A 22,823-nucleotide genomic window follows, 5' to 3' on the forward strand; every position below is an offset into this window, starting at 1 on the left:
ACCTTGTGTGTGCTCAGGACCCCCCATAACACACCTTGTGTGTGCTCAGGACCCCCCATAACACAACTTGTCTGTGCTGCACACCCCATAACACACCTTGTGTGTGCTGCACACCCCATAACACACCTTGTGTGTGCTGCACACCCCATAACACACCTTGTGTGTGCTCAGGACCCCCCATAACACACCTTGTGTGTGCTCAGGACCCCCCATAACACACCTTGTGTGTGCTGCACACCCCATAACACACCTTGTGTGTGCTGCACACCCCATAACACACCTTGAGTGCACAGGACCCCCCATAACACACCTTGTGTGGGCTCAGGACACCCCATAACAGACCTTGAGTGCACAGGACACCCCATAACACACCTTGTGTGTGCTCAGGACCCCCCATAACACACCTTGTGTGTGCTCAGGACCCCCCATAACACAACTTGTCTGTGCTGCACACCCCATAACACACCTTGTGTGTGCTGCACACCCCATAACACACCTTGTGTGTGCTGCACACCCCATAACACACCTTGTGTGTGCTCAGGACCCCCCATAACACACCTTGTGTGTGCTCAGGACCCCCCATAACACACCTTGTGTGTGCTGCACACCCCATAACACACCTTGTGTGTGCTGCACACCCCATAACACACCTTGTGTGTGCTCAGGACCCCCCATAACACACCTTGAGTGCACAGGACCCCCCATAACACAACTTGTGTGTGCTGCACACCCCATAACACACCTTGTGTGTGCTCAGGACCCCCCATAACACACCTTGTGTGTGCTGCACACCCCATAACACACCTTGTGTGTGCTCAGGACCCCCCATAACACACCTTGTGTGTGCTCAGGACACCCCATAACACACCTTGCACGCACAAGACACCCCATAACACACAGTGTGTGTGCAACACACCCCATAACAGAGCCCAGGGGATACAGCACACCCCATAATGCACCTTGTGACTGAGAGCACCCCCCCATAGCTCACCCCATGGGTCTGGCACAGCCCATGTGTGCCCGCAGCGCCCCCTGCTCACACCCACCGGCCCCACGTCGTATGCAGCGACCCCTTCACAGCACCCCCTGAGCACACCCCTGCCTTGTGCACTGCACCCAACACCCCACCCCCGGCGTGTGCAGCGTGTGGCACACCCTGCCAGGGGGACCCCCCGCTTTGGGACACCTCCTCTCTGCCAGTAACGCCACCGGTAGGTGCGACTTGCCACGCACCCGAGGGTACAAACGTGACCTGTGCGTGTTGCACGCCTACTGTCACCCTCCTTGAGGGCTGACAGGGACCCCTGGGACACCCCCAGGGTGGGGGGGGGGTTGGGACAACAGCGGTGAGCAGCTGTCACCGCTCCGACCCCCGCAGCATCCACCGGCACCGACGGCCACGTCTCTGGTCCTGCGCAGCGAGCGGGACGGTGACGCTGAGGGGCGCAGCAGCTCCTCAGTCTCTCCTCGTCCAGCCAGAGAGGTCTGGGGTCGGTCTCCCCTATCCCCGCCGCACCCCCTGGTCCCTCTGCCTGGCGGCCAGCAGCACGTCGGGACCGGGGGGGGGGGCATCACCTCTCCCACCCTCTCCGCGGTGGGATCTCCTCCTCCCTTCACACGCAGCCGCACTCCTTGGCCGACAGCTCGTTGACGGTGTAGTAGCGGTTGTAGGCGTCCAGGAAGGAGACATCATCGTCGTAAGCCAGCGGGCGGCAGCAGGGGCGAGCCCTGACCTTCTCCTTCTTGATCCTCTTCTTGCTCCTCATGCTTTTGAGCGAGAGGTCGTAGCTGCGGACGGCAGCGTCGCAGGTGCCGCTGCAGTAGCGGAACAGAACCGTCTCGTCCGATTCGTAGCCCAGCCCCAGCTCGCTGACGCTCACCTCCAGCTCCTTCAGGGCGCAGGGTTTGTGGCGTGCCCTGGCACGCTTCCTGCGGCTGCCCGACCTGGGGAAGAGAGGCAGTTCGTGGCCCCCCGAGTTCATAGCCTGGCTGTAACGCTCCACCAGCGCCGAGATCAGCTGCCGGATCTCCCCCTCCGTGTAGCTCTCCAGCAAGCTGCTGTCTGCAAGAGAAGGGGCAGATGTTAGGGAAGGTCTTTCCGGGTGGTGGATGTTAGCCTGGAGCACAGAGATGGTGCCAAGGATGGAGGAGGTGCCTGGGGGGCTGGTGGATGTGTGTCCCAGGATGGAGGGTGACTGTGCTCCAAGGTGAAGGTCCTCCCTAGTCAGGTGGATTTGCTTCTGGATGGAGGTCTCTTGGGTCTGGTGGGTTTTCCACCCTGAATGGAGGTCACCCTGGCCAGCTGGATGTCCTCCAGGAAGGCAGACCCCCTGGTGAAGTGGATGTCCCCCAGGATGGAGGTACCTCCAGCCAGGTGCATGTCCCCCAGGAAGGCAGGCCCCCTGGTGAAGTGGGTGTACCCCAGGATGGAGGTACCTCCAGCCAGGTGCATGTCCTCCAGGAAGGCAGGCCCCCTGGTGAAGTGGATGTCCCCCAGGATGGAGGTCACCCTGGCCAGCTGGATGTCCCCCAGGAAGGCAGGCCCCCTGGTGAAGTGGGTGTCCCCCAGGATGGAGGTACCTCCAGCCAGGTGGATGTCCCCCAGGAAGACAGGCCCCCTGGTGAAGTGGGTGTCTCCCAGGATGGAGGTACCTCCAGCCAGCTGCATGTCCCCCAGGAAGGCAGGCCCCCTGGTGAAGTGGGTGTCTCCCAGGATGGAGGTGCCATGGGGTAGGTGAATGGTCACCAGGCTGGATGTCACCTGGGATGGTTAACTGTTTGCCAGTGCTGGCTCCTGGCTCCTTCTATTCCCATTGGCAACGGCCAAACACCACCCCACAGCCTGCCAATGTGTGGCTGTGACCCTGGGCAAGCTGCTGTGGGTGCAGGGGAGGGTTGGACTGGATCATCCCTTCCACAATGGAGTTCTGCATGAGCTGGAATCTGCCCACGCTGAGCTTTGCTCATGAGCTAAACCTGTGTCCCACTGGTCCTGAGGGGAGGGGGAGAGGGGGAGGTCAGGAGAGGGGGGTGGGAGCTCAGGAGGGGTGAGGGGGCTCAGGAGGGGTGGGGGAGCTCAGGAAGGGTGGGGGGGCTCAGGAAGGGTGGGGGGGCTCAGAAGGGGTGGGGGGAGCTCAGGAGGGGTTGGGGGGCAGGAGCTTACACTGGGCCAGCAGCGAGCTGTGGCGTTGCAGGGCCCGTGGGGATCTCCGCGGAGCCGCCAGCAGCAAGGAAGAGGAGGAGGAAGAGGAGGAAGAGGAGGAGGATGTCCATGAGGAAGACGGCGAGGAAGGCAAGGGGCTGTATTTCCGGCTTCCGTTGAACATGTCTCTACAAACTAAAATGGATAACATGGAGCTGAGGAGCATCGATGCAAGGGCTGCAAGCTTCCATACCTTCATCTTAGAGCAAGTCAGAACATTGAGACTCTGCAAAACAGGCAAAACAGACATCCTTAATACACCACCTTCACCCTCAGCCCCCCCTGCCCTCCCACCCAGTCCCACCTCCCGTGGGACCACCAGCACCTCCCGTGGGACCACCTCCTTGCCTCTGTCTGATAGAACCAAGAAGGTTGGAAGAGAGCTCCGAGCTCAAACAGCACAACCCAGCCCCCAGCCCTGCCCAGCCACCAGACCATGGCACTCAGTGCCCCAGCCAGGCTTGGCTGCAACACCTCCAGCCACGGCCACTCCACCACCTCCCTGGGCAGCCCATTCCAGTGCCAATCACTCTCTCTGCCAGCAACTTCCCCCTCACATCCAGCCTCAACCTGCCCTGCCACAGCTTCAGCCTGGGTCCCCTTCCTCTGGCCCTGGCTGCCTGGCAGCAGAGCCCAACCCCACCTGGCTACAGCCTCCCTGCAGGCAGCTGCAGGCAGCAATGGCACTCTGCTCACACAGAGGCACTTCCCTCCCAACCAGTTCCATCTCCTGTAGGACCACCAGCACCTCCTTGCCTCTGTCTCATAGAATCAAGCAGGTTGGGAGAGATTTCCAAGCTCATCCAGTCCAACCTAGTACCCAGCTCTAGCCAGTCACCAGACCATTGCACTCTGCTCACACAGAGGCACTTCCCTTCCCCACCTTCTCATGTCCTCAGCCTGCTCCTATGAGTCATAGGAAGCAGCCAAGTGTCCCTCACAGGCCACACTATAGAATCATAGAATCAGGCAGGTTGGCAGAGAGCTCCAAGCTCAAACAGCTCAACCCAGCCCCCAGCCCTGCCCAATCAACCAGACCATGGCACTCAGTGCCCCAGCCAGGCTTGGCTTCAACACCTCCAGCCACAGCCACTCCACCACCTCCCTGGGCAGCCCATTCCAGTGCCAATCACTCTCTCTGCCAACAACTTCCTCCTCACATCCACCCTAGACCTGCCCTGCCACAGCTTCAGCCTGGGGCCCCTTCTTCTGTTGCTGTCTGCCTGGCAGCAGAGCCCAACCCCACCTGGCTACAGCCTCCCTGCAGGTAGCTGTAGACAGCAATCAGCTCTGCCCTGAGCCTCCTCTTCTCATCCCTGCCATGCCTCCTCCAGGCATGGAGATAAAGAGCAGCCCAATGGCTGTGCTGCAAAGGGGAAGGTGGCCACAAAGAATGAGGGTGGCCCAGGGCTGGTGGTGGCATTGGGGACAGAGTGGTGTCCTCAGCCAAGCCATCCCTGGCAACAGCAGCCTGGCTGGCCAGGGGACTATATAATCCCAAGGTCACAGAATCCCAAAATCCCAGAATCCCAGAATCCCAGGCTGGTTTGGCTTGAAGGCACTTTTAAAGCTCATCCAGCCCAACCCCCTGCAGTCAGCAAGGGACAACTGCAACCAGAGCAGAGCCCCAAACCTGAGCTGCGACCTTACCTGACGCCACTCCACGTTCTCCATCCAAAGCAGATCGGATCCGGTGGGATTTTACAGCTGCCCCCGGGGGCAGGCAGGGCAGCAGGGGATCGGGTGGGAGCTCTGGTCAGTGAGCTGTCAGCCATCAAATCCCCATCAAAGACAGGCTCTGGAAAGCGGCTCCTGCTCGAAGCTGCCTCCTGGCCCCCTTTATTGTTTCAGCTCCTTGCAAACTCCAAACATTTTTCCTTTTCAAAGAAGTTTTAAACAGGAGGGACCAAAACAAAAAGAAGAAAAGAGAGAGAAGGGGGGGGGGAGGAAAAAAAAAGAGAGAGAGAAAGGGGGGAAAGAAAAAAAGAGAGAGAAGAAAAAATGAGAGAGAAGGAAAGGAAAGGGAAAAAAGAGAGAGAAGGAGAAAGAGAGGAAGAAGAAGAAATGAGAAGGAAAAGAAAAAAGAGAGGGGGAAAAAAGGGAAAGAAGAAAAAGTGAAGGGGAAAGGAAAGGAAAGGGGAAAGGAAAGGGGAAAGGAAAGGGGAAAGGAAAGGGGAAAGGAAAGGAGAAAGGAAAGGGGAAAGGGAAAGGGGAAAGGGAAAGGGGAAAGGGAAAGGGGAAGGGGAAGGGAAAGGGGAAGGGAAAGGGGAAAGGAAAGGAAAGAGGAAAAGGAAAAGACAGAGGAAAAGGAAAGGAAAGAGAAAAGGAAAGGGGAAAGGAAAGGAAAGGAAAGGAAAGGAAAGGAAAGGAAAGGAAAGGAAAGGAAAGGAAAGGAAAGGAAAGGAAAGGAAAGGAAAGGAAAGGAAAGGAAAGGAAAGGAAAGGAAAGGAAAGGAAAGGAAAGGAAAGGAAAGGAAAGGAAAGGAAAGGAAAGGAAAGGAAAGGAAAGGAAAGGAAAGGAAAGGAAAGGAAAGGAAAGGAAAGGAAAGGAAAGGAAAGGAAAGGAAAGGAAAGGGGAAAAAAAGAGAGAAGCAAAAAGAAAGAAAAAAGAAGATAAAAAGATAGAAGAAAAAAAAGAAGAAAAAAAGAAGAAGGAAAAAAGGGGAGGAAAAGAGAAGCAAAAAGAAAGAAGGGGGGAAAAGAGAAAAATGTAGAAGAGGGAAAATGAAAAAGAAGAAAAAAGGAAAAAAGAGAAAAAGAGAGAAGAAAATAAAAGAGGAAGAAGAAAAAGAAAGGAGAGAGAGAAGGAAATAAAAGAGGAAGAAGAAAAAGAAAGGAAAGAGAGAAGGAAATAAAAGAGGAAGAAGAAAAAGAAAGGAGAGGGAAGGAAATAAAAGAAAAGAGGAAGAAGAAAATGAAAGGACAGAGAGAAGGAAAGAAAAGAAAAGAGAAAGAAGAAAAAGAAAGGAGAGAGAGAAGGAAATAAAAGAGCAAGAAGGAAAAGAAAGGAGAGAAGGAAGGGGGAAAAAAGGGAAAAGGGAAGGGAAAAAACCATCAAGAACTCAGCTTTAATTTAACGATATTTGCCAACTGGCATTTAAGGGGGTCTGAGCGGGGGGAGGAAGGGAAAGGAAGGAGAGGAAAGAATTATTTAAACCCAGAATTGGCCAAGGTTTGCTTTTCCCCTCCCGGCCGCAAACAAGCAAGGCTGCAAACGCCGCTCCAGCGCCAAGCGGGATGCAGCTAATTGCGCCTCAATTAGCGGCAATTAATACACGCCGGAGGTTAGGAGCTAATTGTAGGAGCCTGGCCAGAGTCTAAATCTTTTCAAGCGGGGCTATAAACAATGCCAAGCTAGAAAAAGAATAGTTTGGCCATATAAGGAGGTGAGCTGGTGGGATCCCGCCGGGGTACGCAGCGGCGGAGCTGGCCGCGCCACGGCGCCGATAAGCACCGGCAGCAGGACGTGTGTTGGGTTGAGAGCTTGCAGCCGGCTGCTGGGAGAGCTGCGACTGCCAGCAAGGGGTTGGTGCTGCTGTCCCCCAGCTTCGGCTTTGTTTCGCTGCCTGCTTGCTGCGGCTTCTCCTCCTGCAAAAAGCAAGGTCGTGGTGGGGCTTGCGTCGTGGAGATGCTGGGAGGGGGATGGAGGTGCTGGGAGTTGTTTGCACCTGTGGTCAGCAGCATCGTTAGAGGCAGGGATTTTGATTTGGGTGGAAAAGACCTTTAACATCATCCAGTTCGACCACTCTCTAACTCTACCAAGGCTGGGGTTAAATTGTGGTCCTCAGCATCACATCTCTGCAGCTTGAGCTAAATTGTGGCCCTCAGCATCTCTGCAGCTTGGGCTGAGTCATGGCCCTCAGCATCTCATCTCTGCAGCTTGGGCTGAATTGTGGTCCTCAGCATCTCACCTCTGCAGCTTGGGCTGAATTGTGGCCCTCAGCATCACATCTCTGCAGCTTGGGTTAAACTGTGGCCCTCAGCATCACATCACTGCATCCCCCATGGATGGGAATTCAGCATCCTCTACCTCTCAGTGAAGAAGCTTCTTCTAACATCCAGCCTAAACCTACCCTGGTGCATCTTGAGGCCATTTCCTCTCGTTCTATCATCTGATACTAGGGAGAAGAGATCAGTGCCCACCTCACTGCATCACTCCAACCTCCTTTCAGGGAGTTGCAGAAAGTCTCTCCCCTCAGCAAGAAACCTCAATGGGTTTGGAATCACTCCAGAGAAGGAAGCTCCACAATCCCTCTGGGCAGCCTGTGCTGGGGCTCCAGCACCTTCACACCAGCCAAGTTTCTCCTCTTGGGTTCCAATTTGTGCCCTTTGCCCCTTGTCCTGTCTCTTGGGACCACTGAGAAGAGTCTGGCCCCATCCTCTTGCCCCCCCACAGGCTCTTCAGCTCTTGCTGAGCACTGAGCGGATCCCCTCTGGAGCTGCTCCTCTCCAGGCTCAGTAGCCCCATGGCTTTGCTCCTCACAGAGATGGTCCAGTTAGGGGGTTGTTGGTTGTCCAGGAGGACAAGCAGCTTTCAGCAGCTGATGTTCAAGTGTTTTGGGAGGTGAATGCCACAGTGGACAAGCAGCATCAGGGTCACACAACCTACAGCTTCATCGTTACCTCCTGAGCCGCTCCCAGCAGGGCTCAGCCCCTGCACCGCGGAGGGAAAGGCTGGGATAAAGCAAGGCTGTGACACTGGATCCATCCACCTGAGGAAGGGCCTCTGGCTTGCTGCAAGCCCATAAAATTTGAGGAGAGTGGTTTCAGAGTGGCTGCAACCTCCCACAAAAAGCCTCCAGCCTCAGCAGCCAGCAACGCTGGGCCCCAGCCGCTCACCGCTGACCTTTGCAGAGACTCCAAGCTCAGCTCCAATGGGCAGACCAGTAAACAATAAACCATAAATCAATCATCCCAGGCTTTGCCTTTGGCTTTTGCTTGCTCTACAAAGCCACAAACTGTGTGTGCCAACCTGTGGGGAAGGAAAAAAGACACCACAGGAGTCGCACAGAAGTCCCTCTTTGCACAGGGCAAAGCGTGGCTGTGCTGGGCACCCTGCTTGGCTCCCACCACGTGTGTCTGGGTGCCCAAGCCCATTTACATGTTGCCCTCTGCCTCCCTGTGCCTGTGCATTTTTATTTCAGCCCCCCCTAGAATTCACTCACTGAGGCCATCCCAGCTCTGAGTTTGCTGTGAAGGAGAACTTGGGCTGGATCCTGATGGAGTTTGGATGCCTACAGCCACTTGACATCCCCGGGCATGGACCCAGGGATCCTCCCTGGCTGGAGGAAAGGCCAAGGTTTGAGCTCAGATGTTCTTCTGGAGAACAGCCTGACAGCTCCCTATTTTGCTGCATGCTCCTGATAATCCATTCATGTGATCACAACAGTCTCTTCCTGCTGTGTCTGCTGCCAAGTAGGAAACTCAATCCTGTAGGAAAAGATCATTCCCTGCTGGACAGTCCCCAAACCAGCCCTGGTTCCCAAGTGTCCAGCACTAAAACCTCTCCAGCATGAAGCCTTTCCACCAGCCACCTGCTCTGCCTTCACCTGCCAGCCTCATTCCCAACACAACCAGCTCCTGCTGGCACTTGCTGCTTTCCAGGCAGAGGAAAAGGCTCTCTGTATCCTGAAGAATGAAATCCAAACCAACAAACAGCAGCACAGGACACTCCCATCGCTGAGTCTGGAGGGAGCAAGTCCTCCTCACACCCTTTCCATGGGCTCCTTGTGCCTCTCATCTTAGAATCATAGAACAGAATCCTAGAATCAGTCAGGGTTGGAAGGGAGCACAAGGAGCAGGCAGTGCCAACCCCTGCCATGCCCAGGGACACCCTACCCTAGAGCAGGCTGCACACAGCCTCAGCCAGCCTGGCCTCAACCACCTCCCTGGGCAACCCCTGCCAGGCTCTCACCACTCTCCTGCTCAACAACTTCCTCCTCACCTCCAGCCTCACTCTCCCCACCTCCAACTTTGCTCCATTCCCCCCAGTCCTGGCACTCCCTGATAGCCTCAAAAGTCCCTCCCCAGCATTTTTGTCCCTTCAGATCCTGGCAGGCCACAAGAAGGTCACCTGGGATCCTCCTCTGCTCCAGCCTGCACAGCCCCAACTCTTTCAGGCTGTGCTCACAGCAGAGCTGCTCCTTAAAGAGCATCTCTCCCCAAAGAGGACTCAACAAAACAGAGAATCATGGCATGGGTTGGAAAGGACCTTCAAAATCATCTAATCCAGCTCCCTGCCATGGGCAGGGACACCTCCACCAACCCAGGTTTTCCTGAAGGTCTCATCCAGCCTGGCCTTGAACACCTCCAGGGAGGAGGAGACATCCACAGCCTCCCTGAGCAATCTGTGCCAGTGTCTCCTCATCCTCACTCTCAACAATTCCTTCATCATCTCCAGTCTCAATCTCCCCTCTCCCAGCTCAATGCCATTGCTCTTGTCCTCAGACTCCCCTCACTCTCATCCTCAAGAGAGATGTTGAGGTGCTGGAAGGTGTTTGGAGAAGGGCAGCAAGGCTGGGGAGGGGCCTGGAGCACAGCCCTGTGAGGAGAGGCTGAGGGAGCTGGGGGGGTGCAGCCTGCAGCAGAGGAGGCTCAGGGCAGAGCTGATTGCTGCCTGCAGCTGCCTGCAGGGAGGCTGTAGCCAGGTGGGGTTGGGCTCTGCTGCCAGGCAGCCAGGGCCAGAAGAAGGGGCCCCAGGCTGAAGCTGTGGCAGGGCAGGTTGAGGCTGGATGTGAGGAGGAAGTTGCTGGCAGAGAGAGTGATTGGCACTGGAATGGGCTGCCCAGGGAGGTGGTGGAGTGGCTGTGGCTGGAGGTGTTGCAGCCAAGCCTGGCTGGGGCACTGAGTGCCATGGTCTGGTTGATTGGGCAGAGCTGGGTGCTGGGTTGTGCTGTTTGAGCTTGGAGCTCTCTCCCAACCTTGATTCTATGATTTAATCCCAACATCCACTGCCTCTCAGCTCCTGGAGCCATGAGTTGAAAAGGGCAAAAAGAGAGTTGGGGTTTTTTTTGTTTGGTTGTTTGGTTGCTTTTTTTTTACACCCAATCCTCCTTGCTGGAGGGGAGGATGGAGAAGGAGATGTGAAAACTTTCAGCCCTGACTCTTCAACACCCAGAATGTAAAGAAGCCAAAAGAAATGATAGTGTGTGTCAGAAATGTGAAGTCAATTCATGCTCCTGGGCATTGATTCATCATTTTGGAGCTCCTGGGCTCAGCCACCCTGTAAGAATGGATGAGGCCATGGAGTGGCCAAGGGTTTGCTGGCAACACAAAGCACTTGGAAAGAAGAAGGCCTTGACTGGGACATCAGAGAGAGCTTCCACCTGCCACACACTGTTTATTTTAGTGCCTTACATGGGAGCCAAGCTGCTTTGAAATCCTGGCTCCTCATGACTCACCCTGCAGGAATTAAACAGTTTCCATCCAGGCTCACGGTGAAGCAGCACCAGAGGCTGCTGAAAAGCAGCTCCTCCAGCAGCAGCCTCCAGGTCAACTCCTGGTCTTGCTTGGAAAACCATCAGCTTGGTCCTGGAGGGGATGGGGATGTTGAGGAGATCAACTTGGAGCAAAGCTGGAGGTGGATAGGTTCAGCCTGGAGGTGAGGAGGAAGTTGTTGAGCAGGAGAGTGGTGAGAGCCTGGCAGGGGTTGCCCAGGGAGGTGGTTGAGGCCCCATGGCTGGAGGTGTTTGAGGCCAGGCTGGCTGAGGCTGTGTGCAGCCTGCTCTAGGGTAGGGTGTCCCTGGGCATGGCAAGGAGGTTGGAACTGCCTGCTCCTTGTGCTCCCTTCCAACCCTGACTGATTCTATGAACCTGGGCAGAGCTTAAACTGCAAGAGGGGAGATTTAGACTGGAAATTAGGAAGAAGTTCTTTACAGTGAGAGTAGTGAGGCACTGGAACAGGTTGCCCAAGGAGGAGCATCCTGGAGGTGCTCAAGGCCAGGCTGGATGTAGCCTTGAGCAGCCTGTTCTAGTGATCTGTGCTAGATTGGGTGGTCCTGCTCTGGCAGAGGGGTTGGACTTGATGACCTCCTTGGGTCCCTTCCAACCTCCAATACCCTGTGATGCTGTGTCCATGCCCATGGTGTGAGTTGAGTGATCTTGAAGGTCTCTTCCTACCCAACCCCTTCTATGAAAACCTATCACAAGCTCCTGGTGTGATCATTTGGGATCTGAACCTCCCTAAAGAGCACTGCAGTGCCTGGTAGCCTCTGCCAGGGTGGGTGCTGCAGCAAGTGCCTGCAGCAGGATGGCCAAAGCCCTAGCACCAAACCAGCCCTCAAAATGGCAAAACTGGCCCCAAAATGAGGAGTGTTGAAAGGAAAAAAACCCAGATCTTGATCCAAGGTGGATTTTCCTGCTCCTTTCACCCTAGTTAGGTGCATAAAGGAGGGGAAGAAAGAGAATGTCTCCATCTCCATCTCTGCTCTGGATGTTGGCCTGGATGGTGTCCAGAGGTGCATAAAGGAGGGCAAGAAAGAGAATGTCTCTATCTCTGCTCTGGATGTTGGCCTGGATGGTGTCCAGAGGTGCATAAAGGAGGGCAAGAAAGAGAATGTCTCTATCTCTGCTCTGGACATTGGCCTGGATGGTCTCTAGAGGTGCATAAAGGAGGGGAAGAAAGAGAATGTCTCCATCTCTGCTCTGGATGTTGGCCTGGATGGTGTCCAGAGGTGCATAAAGGAGGGGAAGAAAGAGAATGTCTCCATCTCCATCTCTGCTCTGGACATTGGCCTGGATGGTCTCCAGAGGTGCATAAAGGAGGGCAAGAAAGAGAATGTCTCTATCTCTGCTCTGGATGTTGGCCTGGATGGTGTCCAGAGGTGTATAAAGGAGGGGAAGAAAGAGAATGTCTCCATCTCTGCTCTGGACATTGGCCTGGATGGTCTCTAGAGGTGCATAAAGGAGGGCAAGAAAGAGAATGTCTCTATCTCTGCTCTGGATGTTGTCCTGGATGGTCTCCAGAGGTCCCTTCCAACCCCTGTTGGCACAGAGTGTCACCAGCTCAGTACAGACATCCCCTCAGCTGGGGACACCCTCCCCAGCAGCTCTCCCAGCCTGGCACAGCCTTGTCCTTTGGATGCCAACAGCGATGACGACTGCGACGCCTCCCACAGCCCTGCAGCTCGCTCTGGTCCCTGCACCACCCTCCCCCTCCCCAGCTCCCCCATAAGCAAAACCAGAGCTAAGCAGGGGACAGATGGTTCTGGTTTGCCTAAGTGAAAACCAGCCCAGTGCATGAAACTCCAAAGCTCTTCCCAAACCCCCCCCCCCCCCCCAAAGCTTCCCCTGGTCCCCTCACAAAGAGCCAACCACTAACAAGTCAGATCCTCATCCCCGGGCTCCCTGCCGCAACCTTTTTCCCTTGGGAAAGGCTTTTTGGGGCCACCACCAAAATCTTTCCTTGCTGCAGCCTCTTGGCAAAGCCCTGGCAAGGAAACAGCAGCAATCTTGGAGCCATGGGATGGTGGAGGAGGAGATGGGGCCGTGGTGGGGTGGAAGGGAGCATCCTTGGCGGCGTTCCCACGCCGCTGTGACATTGACATTCGGGCTGAATTAGGGAGGCTTTGGTTTGCATCTCTCCAAACAGCTGGGGTTAGAAAGAAACCTAAGCCAAGCCAAGCCACAACCCCAGCAGCACTATGAAAGTTATCAGACAAAGAAGTTCCTCATGAAGCACCCCAAGACATGGCAGAAGGCTTTGCTAGGGGCATGGTGCCAAGGGCGATGCCATGCTCCAGGTTGTGGCTGAAGGAGGAAGAGCAGAGAATTGTTTGGGTTGGAAAAGGTCTCTAAGGTTGAGGCCAACCTGCAGCTCAACCCCACTGTGGTCACCAAAGCATGTCCCAGAGTGTCACAGCCACAGGTTTCCTGAACACCTCCAGGGATGAGGACTCCACCACCTCCCTAGGCAGCCTCTGCCAATCCCTGACCACTCTTGCACAAAAATCCTTCCTCATGTCCAACCTAACCCTCCCCTGGTGCAGTTCCAGGCCATTTCCTCTCCTTCTATTACCTGAGACTAGGGAGCAGAGCCCAACTGCTCTCGGGGAGCTGCAGACAGCAGTGAGCTCTGCCCTGAGCCTCCTCTTCTCCAGGCTGCACACCCCCAGCTCCCTCAGCTGCTCCTCACTGCATGGGATGCTGCACTTCAATGTGAGCAGCAAGGTTGGGACACAGCCCCATGGACAAGAGGACCAATTTCATCCCCCAAAGCATTGTCAAGACCTGGCCCAGGCTGCCCAGGGCAGTGCCCATCCCTGGAGAGGTTTCAAAGCTGTGCAGATGTGGTGCTGAGGGCTGTGGTGGAACTGGGGAGGAATAATAACTGCAGCAGAACAGGCTGGAGGTGACTGCTGGAGAGCAGCCCCAAGAAGAGAGAGCTGGGAGTGCTGGGGGAGAACATCCATGGGCAGCAATGTGCCCTGGGGGCCAAGAGGCCAATGGGGTCCTGGGGGGCATTGAGCAGAGTGTGTCCAGCAGAGCCAGGGAGGTTCTCCTGCCCCTCTGCTCTGCCCTGCTGAGACCTCATCTTGAGCACTGCCTTCAGTTTGGGGCTCCCCAGATGTAGAGGGACAGGAACTGCTGGAGAGAGTCCAAGGGAGGGCTGTGAGGATGAGGAGGGGACTGCAGCACTGCCTGCTGAGGAGAGGCTGAGGGCCCTGGGGCTGCTTAGGCTGCAGAAGAGAAGACTGAGAGGGGATTGAATCAATGCTTATCAATCTCTGAGGGCTGGGGGTCAGGAGGGGGGGACAGGCTCTGCTCACTGCTCCCTGGCACAGGACAAGCAGCAATGGATGGAAGCTGCAGCACAGGAGGTTCCAGCTCAGCACAAGGGCAACTTCTTGGCTGGAAGGGTCCCAGAGCCCTGGCACAGGCTGCCCAGAGAGGTTGTGGAGTCTCCTTGTGTGGAGCCTTTGCAGACCTGTCTGGATGTGTTCCTGTGTGCCCTGAGCTGGGTTGGATGCTCCTGCCCTGGCAGGGGGGGTTTGGACTGGATGAGCTCTTTGGGTCCCTTCCAACCCCTGACATCTGTGAGCCTGTGGCGCCCTGGCAGGTTTGAGCTGACAGTTGGGCTTGATGACCTTGGAAGATCTCTTCCAACCTTCCTAATTGTATGGTTGCATGATTCCAAGAGCCACCCTTAGCAGTAAGAGATGAGTCAGTGAAGAGAAGAGGACAATAAACTGCTCCAGGATGGGATCACTCAGCTGGAGCAGGGAGCTTGGCCCTGTGGAGTGATGCAAAAGAGCTCTGGAATGGGGAACCAGGTGGGAAGCAAAAAAAAACTGCTCCAAACCACTCCCTGCCACAGCCCAATCCTGTCTGCTGGTGGGCAGAGAGAACACAAACACATTGCCTGGCAGCCCACCAAACCCAGCATGGCTGCTGGAGCCTGCAGGGAAAAGCAAGGAGCAACCCAGTCAAAAACAGCCCTAAGAGCAACACCCTCCCAGTGCTGGGCAGCCAGGGGAGCTCTGGGGTGGATTTGGGCACCACTCAATGCTGTTTCTCCACCAAACCCATCCCTACAAGCAAGATCCTCCCAGTGCTGGGCAGCCAGGGGAGCTCTGTGGTGGATTTGGGCACCACTCAAAGATGTTTCTCCACCAAACCCATCCCTACAAACAAGATCCTCCCAATGCTGGGCAGCCAGGGGAGCTCTGTGGTGGATTTGGGCACCACTCAATGCTGTTTCTCCACCAAACCCATCTCTACAAGCAAGATCCTCCCAGTGCTGGGCAGCCAGGAGTGTTCTGTGGTGAATTTGGGCACCACTCAAAGCTGTTTCTCCACCAAATCCATCCCTACAAGCAAGATCCTCCCAGTGCTGGGCAGCCAGGGGAGCTCTGTGGTGGATTTGGGCATCACTCAAAGCTGTTTCTCCACCAAACCCATCCCTACAAGCAAGATCCTCCCAGTGCTGGGCAGCCAGGGGAGCTCTGAGGTGAATCTGGGCACCACTCAAAGCTGTTTCTCCACCAAGAACACCTCTACAAGCAAGATCCTCCCAGTGCTGGGCACCCAGGGGTGCTCTGTGGTGAATTTGGGCACCACTCAAAGCTGTTTCTCCACCAAACCCATCTCTACAAGCAAGATCCTCCCAGTGCTGGGCAGCCAGGGGAGCTCTGGGGTGAATTTGGGCACCACTCAAAGCTGTTTCTCCACCAAACCCATCCCTACAAACAAGATCCTCCCAGTGCTGGGCAGCCAGGGGAGCTCTGAGGTGAATCTGGGCACCACTCAAAGCTGTTTCTCCACCAAGAACACCTCTACAAGCAAGATCCTCCCAGTGCTGGGCACCCAGGGGAGCTCTGTGGTGGATTTGGGCACCACTCAAAGCTGTTTCTCCACCAAACCCATCCCTACAAGCAAGATCCTCCCAGTGCTGGGCAGCCAGGGGAGCTCTGTGGTGGATTTGGGCACCACTCAAAGCTGTTTCTCCACCAAACCCATCCCTACAAGCAAGATCCTCCCAGTGCTGGGCAGCCAGGGGAGCTCTGTGGTGGATTTGGGCACCACCCAATACTGTTTTGCCACCCAAAACACCCTTACAAGCAACATCCTCTCAGTGCTGGGCACCCATGGGTGCTGCTGTGGTTGCTTTATGCACCACCCAATGTTGTTGTGCCACCAGAAACATCCCTATGAGCAATATCCTCCCAATGGTGGGCACCCATGGGTGCCCTGTGGTGGCTTTGGGCACCACCCAATGCTGTTTCATCATCACAAACACCCTTACAAGCAGCATCTTCCCCCTGTTGGGCACCCATGGGTGCTGCTGTGGTGGCAGACAACAACCTCATAGATCCATAAACCTCCTACAATGGTTTGGGCTGGAAGGGACCTTCAAGGTCACCCAGCTCCAACCCCCTGCCACAGGCATGGACACCTCCCACCAGCCCTCATCCACCCTGTCCTTGAACACCTCCAGGCAGAGGCCATCCACAACCTCCCTGGGCAACCTCTTTCAGTCCTGCACCACCCAACCCTCTTCCTTCACCCAAACCCACCCCTGCCAGCAAGACCCACCCAGCCCTGGGCACCCATGGGTGCTCTGTGATGGCAACCAACACCCTCCAGCACCACCCAAGGTTGTTTCTCCAGCTGAGAATTTCCCTCTTGTGCTGAAACCTGAAGTCTGATTGGGTATTTTTTGGGGGGGTGGGGGGGTGACAAACCAGCCCCCCCCCCCCCACACACACACTCCCCCCCCACCCCAACCCATCCAATGGCCTCACAGTGCCAAGCCAGGGAGGAAACTAATTACTGTGGCTTGTTTGAACAACCTCAGTGCCTGGGGAAATGGGGTTAAAAGCTTCAATTTTGGCACTGAGACAGAGCCCAGGCCCCAGATGTGTTTTCTTCTGGGCTGGTTGCAACACTTCTGCTCTCTGTGAGCTGCAAAACGTTTGCTGGGGGCAAAAATTCCTCCCCCCCCCCCAGCCCCTCTTTTTTTTTTTTCCCAAGAAAGGAAAAGCTCTCAATGGGATCCAGGAGGGAAAAGCCCAGCAGAGGCAGGAGAGGGCATGAGGAGTGCCACGAAAGCCTCAGCTCCTCCCACAGAGCAGCTTTCACTGCTTTCACCTTCCCTGCTTTCATAGAAGCAGTCAGGGATGGACCACAAGGAGCAGGCAGTGCCAACCCCTGCCATGCCCAGGGACACCCTACCCTAGAGCAGGCTGCACACAGCCTCAGCCAGCCTGGCCTCAAACACCTCCAGCCATGGAGCCTCAACCACCTCCCTGGGCAACCCCTGCCAGGCTCTCACCACTCTCCTGCTCAACAACTTCCTCCTCACCTCCAGCCTCACTCTCCCCACCTCCAGCTCTGCTCCATCCCCCCCACTCCTGCCACTCCCTCACAGCCTCCAAAGTCCCTCCCCAGCTTTTTTGGAGCCCCCTGCAGATCCTGGCAGGCCACAAGAAGGTCACCTGGGAGCCTCCTCTGCTCCAGCCTGCACAGCCCCAACTCTTTCAGGCTGTGCTCACAGCAGAGCTGCTGCAGGCTCTCAGCATCCTCCTGGCCCTGCTCTGGACACTCTCCAGCATCTCCACAGCCCTCTTGTCCCAGGGGCTCCAGAGCTGGATGCAGGACTCCAGGTGGGCTCTCAGCAGAGCAGAGCAGAGGAGCAGAATCCCCTCCCTGGCCCTGCTGGCCACACTGCTGCTGCTGCAGCCCAGGCTCTGCTTGGCTCTCTGGGCTGCAAGTGCACACTGCTGGCTCCTGCTGAGCTTCTCCTCCAGCAGCACCCCCAAGTGCCTCTGCTCAGGGCTGCTCTGCAGCCTGGCACTGCCCAGCCTGGATTGGTGCTTGGCATTGCCTCACCCAGCTGCAGGGCTTTGCACTTGGTCTTGTTGATCATCTCTGCACCTGGCAGGATTTGGGCATATTTTGACCTCTCCATGTCCTCTTCCCCCTGCTTTTGGTACCCCTCCAGCCTTCTTGGTGCCCACTCCAGTGTGGAGCAGAGGGGCAGGATCACTTCCCTCTCCCTGCTGCCCACTCTGCTCCTGCTGCAGCCCAGGATTTGGTTGCCTTCCCCCCACCCCCCCCCCCCCTTTCTTTTCTTTCTCTGTGGGTTTGGATGGAGCTGTGGCACACTCCTGCCCTCCCACCCCCCAAGAGCCCCAGTGGGGTCACTGTGCTGCAGTGTGCCTCAGTTTCCACACTGCATAAGTGCCCTTGAAGGGCTCCATGCATGAATTCCCTTTTTCCAAGGAGCAGAGTGGCCACTTGTGGCTTTTCCATGTGTCAATATTGGGCTGTTTTGGTACCTTCAGCTCCCACCTCAGTAACTCCTGTTCTCATTCTCAGAGGATCTGATCCTGCTCTCATCCAGCAGTGCTGCAAGCAGGGCAGGTTGAGCCAGAATTAAGCTGTGTTGGGGCCTGGATGTGGCAGCTACAGCCCTGGGGTGGCCCACAAGGGATGAGTGCCCATCTACATCCCTCATCAGTACCCAGCTGTGCCCTTCAGCATCACCCATTTGTGTCCCCCAACAACATCCATCTCTGTCCCACAACAGCACCCACCTGTGTGCCTCAGCAGCACCCATCTTGTGCCCCTCAACAGCACCCATCCTGTCCCTCAACAGCATCCACCTGTGTCCCTCAACAACACCTATCCTGTCCTTAAACAGCACTTTCAGCAGAACCCACCCTGTGCCCCTCAACAGCACCCACCTGTGCCCCTCAACAGCATGCACCTGTGCCCCTCAACAGCATCTATCCTGTCCTCAAACAGCACCCACTTGTGCCACTCAATAGCACCCACCTGTGCACCTCAACAGCACTCACCTCTGCCCCTCAACTGCACCTATGCTGTCCTTCAGCAGCACCCATCTGCATCCAACATCATCTCTCAGCTGCACCCATCCTGCCCCTCGACTGCACCCATCTGTGCCCCTCAACTGCACCCACCTGCATCCATTAACATCATCTCTCAGCAGCACCCATCCTTCCCCTCAACTGCACCCATCTGTGCCCCTCAACTGCACCCACCTGCATCCATTAACATCATCTCTCAGCAGCACCCATCCTTCCCCTCAACTGCACCCATCTGTGCCCCTCAACTGCACCTATGCTGTCCTTCAGCAGCACCCACCTGCATCCCTCAACATCATCTCTCAGCTGCACCCATCCTGCCCCTCGACTGCACCCACCTGCATCCATTAACATCATCTCTCAGCAGCACCCATCCTGCTCCTCAACTGCACCCATCTGTGCCCCTCAACTGCACCTATGCTGTCCTTCAGCAGCACCCATCTGCATCCCTCAACATCATCTCTCAACAGCACCCATCCTGTCCCTCAGCTGCACCCATCTGTGCCTCTCATCAGCACTCACCTCTGCCCCTCAACTGCACCCATCTTGTCCCTCAACTGCACCCATCTGTGCCCCTCAACTGCACCCATCTGTGCCCCTCAACTGCACCCACCTCTGCCCCTCAACTGCACCCATCTGTGCCCCTCAACTGCACCCATCTGTGCCCCTCAACTGCACCCATCCGTGCCCCTCAACATCATCTATCAAGAGCACCCATCCTGTCCCTCAACAGCACCCATCTGTGCCCCTCAACTGCACCTATGCTGTCCTTCAACAGCACCCATCTGCATCCCTCAACATCATCTCTCAGCTGCACCCATCCTGTCCCTCAACAGCACCCATCTGTGCCCCTCAAGAACATCCTGACCAAGCAGCATGGGTGCCACAGGATGCCACCAGCAGCCTGACATAAGGCAATGCCCCATCTCCTCTTTGCCCTGTGCCCAGGGCATCACCCCTCACAGGGGAGGAGCTGCCCTGCCAAGGCACCCACTAGGGACCATGATGGTTGGCAAAGGGCAGGGAGAGACCCAAGAGAGGATTGCAAATCCAATTTGCACTAAACCCTTCCAGTGGGTTTTGGATGCTGCACAGACCAAGATCCCATTAGCATTTGGTGCCCGACTCCAGCAGCAGCTTGCAGACAGATTGAAGCACTTAGTGCTGCTCCACAGTGAGCAGAGGAGAAATTCCTCCCCAGCCAGCAACAGCAGTGGGCTGGGAATGGAAATGCTGGATGGAAAGGGTTCAAAACTGGGAGATGCTTAGGATGAAAAGGGCTGGAGGTGATAGGAATAGCAGGAAGGTCTCCAAGAGGCAGCAAGGCAGAGTCCCCTGGCTGCTGGAGAGCAGCTGGGCAGAAAGAGACCTGGGGGTTGCTGGCAGAGAGGAGCTGCAGAGGAGGCAGCAGTGCCCAGGTGGGCACCAGAGCCAATGGCATCCTGGGCTGGCTCAGGAGCAGTGTGGGCAGCAGGACAAGGGAGGTTCTTGTGCCCCTGTGCTCAGCACTGCTCAGGACACCCCTGGAGTGCTGTGTCCAGCTCTGGGCTCCTCCATTGCAGAGAGATGTTGAGGTGCTGGAAGGTGTTTGGAGCAGGGCAGCAAGGCTGGGGAGGGGCCTGGAGCAGAGCCCTGTGAGGAGAGGCTGAGGGAGCTGGGGGGGTGCAGCCTGCAGCAGAGGGGGCTCAGGGCAGAGCTGATTGCTGCCTGCAGCTGCCTGCAGGGAGGCTGTAGCCAGGTGGGGTTGGGCTCTGCTGCCAGGCAGCCAGGGCCAGAAGAAGGGGACCCAGCCTGAAGCTGTGGCAGGGCAGGTTGAGGTTGGAGGTTAGGAGGAAGTTGTTGGCAGAGAGAGTGATTGGCATTGGAATGGGCTGCCCAGGGAGGTGTCCAGTGCCCATCCCTGGAGGTGTTGAAGCCAAGCCTGGCTGGGGCACTCAGTGCCATGGTCTGGTGCCTGGGCAGAGCTGGGGGATGGGTTGTGCTGTTTGAGCTTGGAGCTCTCTTCCAACCTGCCTGATTATGTGATTCTATGATCATAAATCCATGCATTCCCAGAATGGTTTGGCTTGGAAGGGACTCTGAAGATCCTTTAATTCCTAGCTCTAGAAGACCTTGATGTTCCTAGACCTAGAAGATCATCTAGAGCCCTCCTGCCATGGGCACTGACCCCTTCTACTAGACCAGGGTGCTCAAGATGCCAACAGAGATCACAGAATGGGTTGGATTGGAAGGGACCTTAAGGACCATCTAGTTCTGAGCCCCCCACCATGGGCAGGATCACCTCCCTATCTCTTTGAGGGGCATGGGAAGGTGTCCCTGCCCAGATGAACACAGCCCTCAAGCTTTCCTGTCACTGTGGGGCAAACCTCCTTGGGATGCCCTCAGGGTTTCACAGAACCATAGAATCACAGACAGGTGTGGGTTGGAAGGGACCTGCAAAGCTCATCCAGTCCAGCTCCCCCTTGAAGTCTGCAGGGACATCTGCACCTAGAGCAGGTTGCTCAGAGCCCTCTCAAGCCTTTTTCCACGTGCAAAAGCCACACAGCTTCCAAGAGAGCAAAGTTTTGCTCTCTTCCTCCACCCGTGGGAGCTGAGCTGGCAGACACTGCCAAGCCCTATGCCCTGGCTTCGTGCCTGTCCCAGTAGGGAGCCCTCTGCTGATGCCACATCTCCTCCACCTCCCAGGGCTGGTGTAGCTCATCCCATTGCATCTCCTGAGCCAGTGTTTGGGGGTGCAAAAGGTCAAACCTCTCTGGATCTGCTCTTGGAAGCAGGCAAGGGGCCAGATGCCCCTTTCCTCCCTGTCAGTACACTGCTGGGTGATGCTTTGCCAGGGCACAGCTGGACATCACTGCCCCTTCATGCCCTTCTGTCCATGCTCAGAGGGCTCATGCCATGCAAATCCTGGATGGGTCCTTCCAGCCTCTCCTTTTGCCCCTCAGCAGCTGCCCTTGGGCACTACCCAGGCACATCCCACCCCAGTTTGGGGCAGTGGGGCAATGCCATCAGCATCCAGCCCATCCTGGGCTTGGTGACACACCAGAGCCAGCAGCTGCTGCCTGTGTCCTCCTGCCTCTGCTGGCATTGTCCCTTCCAGATGGCTTGGTGGAGCTGCTAAGCCTCAAAAATGTGCTCTTAATAAGCCAGCACCACTTAGTGAAGACAACAGCTGCCCTATTAAATCAGAGCAAGGCTTTCCTCAGGGACACCCTGGAGGGACAGGACTGGTGACTCCGGGTGGGATGCAGCACCTGCTGGAGGGGATGGAGATGTTTTGGTTCATAGCCAAGGGTTTTCAGCTGGCTTGGTCCCCACTGGGTTGCACAACTTCAGCATAGGGAGAACCATAGAATCAGGCAGGGTTGGAAGGGAGCACAAGGAGCAGGCAGTGCCAACCCCTGCCATGCCCAGGGACACCCTACCCTAGAGCAGGCTGCACACAGCCTCAGCCAGCCTGGCCTCAAACACCTCCAGCCATGGGGCCTCAACCACCTCCCTGGGCAACCCCTGCCAGCCTCTCACCACTCTCCTGCTCAACAACTTCCTCCTCACCTCCAGCCTCACTCTCCTCACCTCCAGCTCTGCTCCATCCCCCCCCTCCTGCCACTCCCTCACAGCCTCAAAAGTCCCTCTCCAGCTTTTTTGGGACCCCCTTCAGATGCTGGCAGGCCACAAGAAGGTCTCCTTGGAGCCTCCTCTGCTCCAGCCTGCACAGCCCCAACTCTTTCAGGCTGTGCTCACAGCAGAGCTGCTGCAGCCTCTCAGCATCCTCCTGGCCCTGCTCTGGACCCCTTCCAGCATCTCCACAGCCCTCTTGTCCCAGGGGCTCCAGAGCTGGATGCAGGACTCCAGGTGGGCTCTCAGCAGAGCACAGCAGAGCAGAGCAGAGCAGAGCAGAGCAGAGCAGAGCAGAGCAGAGGGGCAGAATCCCCTCCCTGGCCCTGCTGGCCACACTGCTGCTGCTGCAGCCCAGGCTCTGCTTGGCTCTCTGGGCTGCAAGTGCACACTGCTGGCTCCTGCTGAGCTTCTCCTCCAGCAGCACCCCCAAGTGCCTCTGCTCAGGGCTGCTCTCCAGCCTGGCACTGCCCAGCCTGGATTTGTGCCTGGCATTGCCTCGATCCAGCTGCAGGACCTTGCCCTTGGTCTTGTTGAACCTTCTGAGCTTGGCTTGTGCCCACCTCTGCAGCCTGCCCAGCTCCCTCTGGCTGGATCCTGCCCTCCAGCCTGGCTGCTGCAGCACACAGCTTGGTGTGGGCAGCAAACCTGCTGAGGCTGCACTCAGTGCCTCTCTCCATG

General features: G+C 56.5%; 1 protein-coding gene across 1 annotated transcript; it reads right to left on the reverse strand.

The window, feature by feature from the left end:
- Nucleotides 1-1,258: 1,258 nt before the first annotated feature.
- Nucleotides 1,259-5,066, reverse strand: LOC135192223 (neurturin-like). Its single transcript, XM_064175204.1, has 3 exons — nt 4,853-5,066; nt 3,164-3,428; nt 1,259-2,062 (listed from the first exon to the last, which is right to left on the reverse strand). Exons 1-3 carry the CDS (start codon nt 4,874-4,876, stop codon nt 1,614-1,616), a joined length of 738 nt encoding a protein of 245 aa, XP_064031274.1. The 5' UTR covers nt 4,877-5,066; the 3' UTR covers nt 1,259-1,613.
- Nucleotides 5,067-22,823: the final 17,757 nt, after the last annotated feature.

This window comes from Pogoniulus pusillus, chromosome 41 (genome assembly GCF_015220805.1).
Source record: "Pogoniulus pusillus isolate bPogPus1 chromosome 41, bPogPus1.pri, whole genome shotgun sequence".
Classification (NCBI taxonomy): Eukaryota; Metazoa; Chordata; class Aves; order Piciformes; family Lybiidae; genus Pogoniulus; species Pogoniulus pusillus.

What these genes read in the sequence shown, in the direction of transcription:
- LOC135192223 (XM_064175204.1), bottom strand. Translation starts at nt 4,876, where the DNA reads ATGGAGAACGTGGAGTGGCGTCAG. An exon ending in AGAACGTGGAGTGGCGTCAG is followed by an intron (nt 3,429 to 4,852) that starts GTAAGGTCGCAG and finishes CCTGTTTTGCAG; the next exon opens with AGTCTCAATGTTCTGACTTG. An exon ending in CAGCTCGCTGCTGGCCCAGT is followed by an intron (nt 2,063 to 3,163) that starts GTAAGCTCCTGC and finishes CTTCTCTTGCAG; the next exon opens with ACAGCAGCTTGCTGGAGAGC.